The following is a 7,218-nucleotide window of genomic DNA, read 5'->3' on the forward strand; positions in this document are numbered from 1 at the left end:
GGTGTTATTTGGTTATTTACCCACCCATTGACTGCCCACGGCCATGCGAAACCCTTCACACCCACCTCATGCCCCTCTGCACTCAAAATACATCCTGCTGGGATCTCTTTGAGCTCCCTTTAATCAAGCCTTACCATCAAACCTTGCACTCAGACCGCGTTATTTCAAAGCACTCTTCTGCGAGTTAATGGCTTAATTGGAGCTGTAAACGTACTACTGGTGTAATAAAAATGTCTGAAGCCGGTCACCCACTTGAATTATAATAGTTAGCGTGTCCTTCATCGAGGTCCTGTAAAAAAAAAAAAAAAGCATTGGTAAATCAAACAGTTTTGGTTTGTGTACAGCCATTGGATAGGCATTTGTCAGACACTGGTATTATATGCCCAAGTACTCAATTTTGCAACTGCTATAATCAATAGCCAATTACTACCATTACAACAGTACCATTTCCCAGACCTACACAAACGCCAAAACTGTTGGCATTGCCAATGCGCGTTGTCTTTGTGGCCCAGCTTCTTTGTCTGTGGTAACGACATTTGCAACATTCTCACAGAAGGCAAGAGCAGAGTTGAATGCTGAGGTGACGTCACCGCGTTGTAGGTTATCTGAACGTCACATCTTGATGCCGAGCGAATGATCCATCTCTCTGGACCTGGGACCTCGGGCCTATGTTCTCTGGACCAACACAATCCGTATAATCCGCAAATCCCATTTCACATAGCGAAATGCAAACTGGACTAGTACCACAAGATGGCGCCATTGCTCGAATAATTTTCTTATGGCCGGATAAAGAGTGAAGAGAGCAGGCTAGAGTACTTACGTTAAAGATTCTTATACCGCGCCCTGTTGCCACCTGCGTGGTTTCTTAGCGCTGGACCATCTATAAAGCAAGGGGGGAAGGGAGGAAGTTAGTAGGACTGAGCAGGAGAATGGAGCAAGAGAGCTGTGATGTGCTGTTGGCAGCTTCAGTTCGATTGACACTGTTCGCTGAGCGTAGGGGTGTTTTTCAGTTGGTAGCCGCCATGAGCTGTTGGGCGAGGCTATGTGTGGTTTGTTTCTGTGGTGTGGTGAAGTGCGTGCGGTTTGTTGTGCCGTAGAAGTATGGTTGTGTTTAGTTCAGAGTTTGAGTGGTGTATGCAGAAAGGTGAGTTTTTAGTGGGGTTGGTTAGTGGCAGTACCCTTTCCTACCCCCGAGGATCTAACTGGCCCACATCGCCTCCCCTGTGGTATATTCTGGTGAGCTGCAATTACCACCCTATGAGGTGTGCAGAAGTGTGGGTTTTTAGTAGGGTTATTTAGTGGCAGTACCTTTTCTACCCCCAGTGTTCCAACTAAGTGCCGCCCATAGTCCCGGGAGGACAGCTCAGGGGCAACCTGCTCGCCTTGGAAGCACGAAGACACGGAGCACCACAGGTTCGATCCCCAGGTCCGTGCTTGCTCTGGGTATTAAGCGCGTTATAAATAACCTTTCATATCATATCATGTCGCTTCCCCTTTAGTACATTTTGGCATGCAGCAAATCCCACCCACACATGTTCCTTCCGGGGGGATGTGCTCCAAGAGCCCTGCGGTCCATGTGTTCCGTGATCAGGACTTTTCTCTCTCCCCTGTTTCCATCTTAGGCCCTCTATCAGTGGTCCAAATATATATAAATAGCCCTTCCCTCTTAAAATCTCGGGCACACGCAGATGTGTAGCCAGGATTGTCTAACAAGTGGGGTCTGAAGCTAATGTCGTTGGGCCCACCGCAGTGACAATAAAATCTGTAACTGCCCACACAGTGTCAAAAGCAGCACTGAAGTCTACGAACACACAGTACACCGGCAATTTCCATATCTGCCAAGCATATTCTGCCAGTGACACCAGGGTGATGGAGCTGTGGACCGTATTTGACCGTTTACGAAACTCTGTTTGGTTGCAGGGTAAGACATTTCATGCCTCGATCCATGTTCTTAATTCTTCTGAAAGCACGCGTGCAAAGAGTTTGGTAGGGATGTCCAACATCCCCAGAAGGCAATAGTTACCCGGGTCACTCCTGCCAATGCAATCAAGCAAACTATACAAAGCCGTGGCCCATAATACCGGATTATGCTGACTAAGGACGTTACAAGTCACATCTGGGCCAGCAGCACATGATGTTTTTAAATTCCTCGTCAGTTTCCCTGTACTGTCCACACTGATCCTCCACCTCCAATTTGCCACACCATTGGTTCCTATATCATCACCAACCGTCAACCCCAGTTTAGAACGTCACCTACTGACCCCCATCTGCACTAGTAGGCAGCATTCATTATGTCCCACAATGCACTGGTATCGTTTTGTATGGCACAGAGAGCCACTTGTTTATTTCTATAATTCCTCCACCACTTCCTGAAATAATTTTTTAAGGTTTTAATTTCAGCCTGTAGGGTTCTCCCATCACAGTTATGGGCAGCTCTGAAGACGCATTTGAGTGCAAGGCACAGCTGTCTTTTAGCCGCCTGTATTTCCTGATCATGGCTACCGTATCTACGTAGATTGAGGTTACATCTCTCCACCCCAGTCTTATCTTGTCTCTTACCTAATACATTGTCATTGGTTGATTTTATCATAAACTCAACATTTTGAATCATCGCTACCGCCGTCATTCCCCGTCTACTAGATACATTCGCAATACAAATTCTAAGGGCATTTTTGGCCCTGGGACAGGCTGCTTCCAGCCTCGCAGAATTGCATCCAGTTCGATTCAGGCCCTCAGTCACATATACATCAGCCTTCTTATTATACACTACAGCTTTACTCTTGATATTTAGTAAGACACACAGTGGTAAGTGGTTACTTTCTTCCCTCATATCTTTGCCTATGTTTACAAAGATATCCCCTATGCTGCTTACACTTTTCCCAGTCGATCGTGTATAAGCTTTATCTGCATCACAATGTCCATGTAACATTACAAGCTTGTGGTTGGAACTAGTTTTAGCCCATGTAATACATTTAGGGTTACTGCGTGAATCAAGAATAGGTTCCGATATTAAAAATGATACAACCTCGATGGAATTCATGCATTAAAATCCCCTGCCACAAACACTGGGGTGCTATCACCCCCCTTCATCGGCAATCTATTGAGCACTTTCCTATGAAACACATGACATCTTGCATCCGGTAGATCATATATGTTTGCAATTAACCATTCTGGCATATCCTTGTGACCCATAGATATCAAAGCTGCAATTATACTTTCATATATTTATATAGTGTTCTTAATAGTCCAGGGATTCTTCACCGATACCAGAAGACCACCCTTTGCCGTCCTTTAGAGCCTTTTACCGCAGGGGCTTGGATGGTAGATCTCCCATCAATCTTGATCGAATCCACCAGCCAGGTCTCCTGTAGCATCAAAATACCAAACTGATCAGCATACTCTAACAGGCCTCCCTCATCAGAGAGGTGGGAGAAACCTCTGGTGTTCCACAAACCCAACATTACCAGACCATCAGGTTCTATTTAAAAAGTGCCCTTGAAAGATCTTGGGTAGCCACTGCCAATAGCCGTCCACCCTCTGATTTTCTACATTCGTCTTATTTATCGAAATGTCTTTATACCGTGTCATGTCCAAGTTATCACTCCAACTCTTGACTTCTACCCCTCCCGTTGCACCCACGTGGAGTCTGACCATCTATCCTATTAACAATATCCTTCCAAATCTCTCCCATGGTAACTTTATCACTGAGCATCAATATCCTCTCTTAAAGAGAACATCTTCGAAATTTAGTATGAATTACAATATCTCATCCGAATTGAACCATATTTTCGAAGTTGTCTGTCTCGCTTCTTCAACTTGATCCACTATTTTAATGTCCGCTGTGGTAATAACTCTAAGTGGTACCACATTCTGAAGCACCCTTACTACCGTCTGTCTATTTAGCGGTGGATGTTTATCAATTAGGGAAATAGCTTGCATTCGCAGGGCACTATCAGTCCCCCCTTATCATCATAAAGGCATTGGCGATTAATTGTATCGGTGCTCCCTGCAGTTTACTAATAGTCTGGGATGCAGCATCTTTACAACTACTTAGGTCTGACTGTTCTACTCAACAGAATATACTCACATTATCTTCGAGTATCTCTTTCTGTATACCCAAATTCCCCATCTGCTCTGTATGCCTGCATTCGCTTCTTGCTTCTGTATACCCGCATTCTCCTCCTGCTTCTTTATACCTGCATTCCCCTCCTGCTTCTGTATAGCTGCATTTCCCTCCTGCGTCTGTAGACCCGCATTCCCCTTCTGCGTCTGTATACCCACATTCCCCATCTGCTTCTGTATACCTGCATTTCCCTCCTGCGTCTGTATACCCGCATTCTCCTCCTGCTTCTGTATACCTGCATTCCCCTCCTGCTTCTGTATAGCTGCATTCCCCTTCTGCGTCTGTATACCTGCATTCCCCTCCTGCTTCTGTATACCCGCATTCCCCTTCTGCTTCTGTATACCCGCAATCCCCTCCTGCTTCTGTATACCCGCATTCCCTTCCTGCTTCTGTATACCCGCATTCCCCTCCTGCTTCTGTATACCCGCATTCCCTTCCTGCTTCTGTATACCTGCATTCCCTTCCTGCTTCTGTATACCCGCATTCCCCTCCTGCTTCTGTATACCCGCATTCCCTTCCTGCTTCTGTATACCTGCATTCCCTTCCTGCTTCTGTATACCCACATTCCCTTCCTGCTTCTGTATACCTGCATTCCCTTCCTGCTTCTGTATACCCACATTCCCTTCCTACTTCTGTATACCTGCATTCCCCTCCTGCTTCTGAATAGCCGCATTCCCCTCCTGCATCTGTATACCTGCATTCCCCTCCTGAGTCTATATACCCGCATTCCCCTCCTGTGTCTATATACCCACATTCCCCTCGTGCTTCTTTATACCTGCATTCCCCTCCTGCTTCTGTATAGCCGGATTTCCCTCCTGCATATGTATACCTGCATTCCCCTCCTGCTTGTGTATACCTGCATTCCCCTCCTGCATCTGTATTCCTGCATTCACCTCCTGCTTCTGTATACCTGCATTCTCCTCCTGCTTCTGTATACCCGCATTCCCTTCCTGCTTCTGTATACCCGCATTCCCCTCCTACTTATATATACCCGCATTCCCCTCCTGCTTCTGTATACCTGTATTCCTCTCCTGCTTCTGTATATCCGCATTCCCCTCCTGCTTCTGTATACCTGCATTCCCCTTCTGCTTCTGTAGACCCGCATTCTCCTCCTGCTTCTGTAGACCCGCATTCCCTTCCTGCTTCTGTAGACCCGCATTCTCCTCCTGCTTCTGTATACCCGCAGTCCTTGCCTGCTTCTGTATACCCGCATTCTCCTCCTGCTTCTGTATACCCGCGTTCTCCTCCTGCTTTTGTAGACCCGCGTTCTCCTCCTGCTTCTGTAGACCCGCGTTCCCCTCCTTCTGTATACCCACGTTCTCCTCTTGCTTCTGTATCCCACATTCTCCTCCTGCTTCTGTATACCCGCATTCTCTTCCTGCTTCTGTATACCCGCATTCTCCTCCTGCTTCTGTAGACCCGCATTCTTCTCCTGCTTCTGTATACCCGCATTCTCCTCCTGCTTCTGTAGACCCGCATTCCCCTCCTGCTTCTGTATACCTGCATTCCCCTCCTGCTTCTGTATACCCTCATCTTCTCCTGCGTCTGTATACCTGCATTCCCCTCCTGCTTCTGTATATTCGCATTCCCCTCCTGCGTCTGTATACCTGCATTCCCCTCCTGCTTCTGTAGACTCGCATTCCCCTCCTGCTTCTGTAGACCCGCATTCTTCTCCTGGTTCTGTAGACCCGCATTCCCCTCCTGCTTCTGTAGACCCGCATTCGCCTCCTGCTTCTGTATACTCGCATTCCCCTCCTGCTTCTGTAGACCCATATTCCCCTCATGCTTCTGTAGACTCGCATTCCCCTCCTGCTTCTGTAGACCCGCATTCTTCTCCTGCTTCTGTAGACCCGCATTCCCCTCCTGGTTCTGTATACTCGCATTCCCCTCCTGCTTCTGTATACCCGCATTCTCCTCCTGCTTCTGTAGACCTGCATTCCCCTCCTGCTTCTGTAGACCCGCATTCTTCTCCTGCTTCTGTAGACCCGCATTCCCCTCCTGGTTCTGTATACTCGCATTCCCCTCCTGCTTCTGTATACCCGCATTCTCCTCCTGCTTCTGTAGACTCGCATTCCCCTCCTGCTTCTGTATACTCGCATTCCCCTCCTGCATCTGTATACCCGCATTCCCCTCATGCTTCTGTGTACTCGCATTCCCCTCCTACTTCTGTAGACCCGCATTCTTCTCCTGATGCTGTAGACCCGCATTCCCCTCCTGCTTCTGTATACTTGCATTCCCCTCCTGCTTCTGTATACCCGCATTCTCCTCCTGCTTCTGTAGACCTGCATTCCCCTCCTGCTTCTGTATACTCGCATTCCCCTCCTGCTTCTGTATACCCGCATTCCCCTCATGCCTCTGTATACTCGCATTCCCCTCCTGCTTCTGTATACCCGCATTCCCCTCCTGCTTCTGTATACCTGCGTTCCCTCATGCTTCTGTATACTCGCATTCCCCTCCTGCTTCTGTATACCAGCATTCTCCTCCTGATTCTGTAGACCCGCATTCCCCTCCTGCTTCTGTAGACCCGCATTCCCCTCCTGGTTCTGTATACTCGCATTCCCCTCCTGCTTCTGTATACCCGCATTCTCCTCCTGCTTCTGTAGACCTGCATTCCCCTCCTGCTTCTGTATACTCGCATTCCCCTCCTGCTTCTGTATACCCGCATTCCCCTCATGCTTCTGTATACTCGCATTCCCATTCTGCTTCTGTAGACCCGCATTCTTCTCCTGCTTCTGTAGACCAGCATTCCCCTCCTGCTTCTGTATACTTGCATTCCCCTCCTGCTTCTGTATACCCGCATTCTCCTCCTGCTTCTGTAGACCCGCATTCCCCTCCTGCTTCTGTATACTCGCATTCCCCTCCTGCTTATGTATACCCGCATTCCCCTCATGCTTCTGTATACTCGCATTCCCCTCCTGCTTCTGTATACCCGCATTCCCCTCCTGCTTCTGTATACCTGCATTCCCCTCATGCTTCTGTATACTCCCATTCCCCTCCTGCTTCTGTATACCCGCATTCTCCTCCTGCTTCTGTAGACCCGCATTCCCCTCCTGCTTCTGTATACTCGCATTCCCCTCCTGCTTCTGTATACTCAT

The 7,218-nt window shown here is 48.1% G+C and overlaps 1 protein-coding gene across 1 annotated transcript; it reads right to left on the reverse strand.

Annotated features, from left to right (window-relative positions):
- Positions 1-278: 278 nt before the first annotated feature.
- LOC138473441 (high mobility group nucleosome-binding domain-containing protein 5-like) lies at positions 279-7,218 on the reverse strand. Its single transcript, XM_069612095.1, has 4 exons — positions 6,541-7,218; positions 5,677-6,235; positions 5,142-5,480; positions 279-289 (listed from the first exon to the last, which is right to left on the reverse strand). Exons 1-4 carry the CDS (start codon positions 7,216-7,218, stop codon positions 279-281), a joined length of 1,587 nt encoding a protein of 528 aa, XP_069468196.1.

The sequence above is a fragment of the Ambystoma mexicanum genome, chromosome 8 (genome assembly GCF_040938575.1).
Source record: "Ambystoma mexicanum isolate Mex_15411 chromosome 8, UKY_AmexF1_1, whole genome shotgun sequence".
NCBI classification, from domain to species: domain Eukaryota; kingdom Metazoa; phylum Chordata; class Amphibia; order Caudata; family Ambystomatidae; genus Ambystoma; species Ambystoma mexicanum.

Coding starts and splice junctions, on each gene's coding strand:
- LOC138473441 (XM_069612095.1), bottom strand. CDS start 7,218: ATGAGTATACAGAAGCAGGAGGGGAATGCGAGTATACAGAAGCAGGAG. Junction 6,236..6,540: donor AGAAGCATGAGGGAACGCAG/GTATACAGAAGC, acceptor GCGGGTATACAG/ATGCAGGAGGGGAATGCGAG. Junction 5,481..5,676: donor GAAGCAGGAGGGGAATGCAG/GTATACAGACGC, acceptor GCGGGTATACAG/AAGCAGGAGGAGAATGTGGG.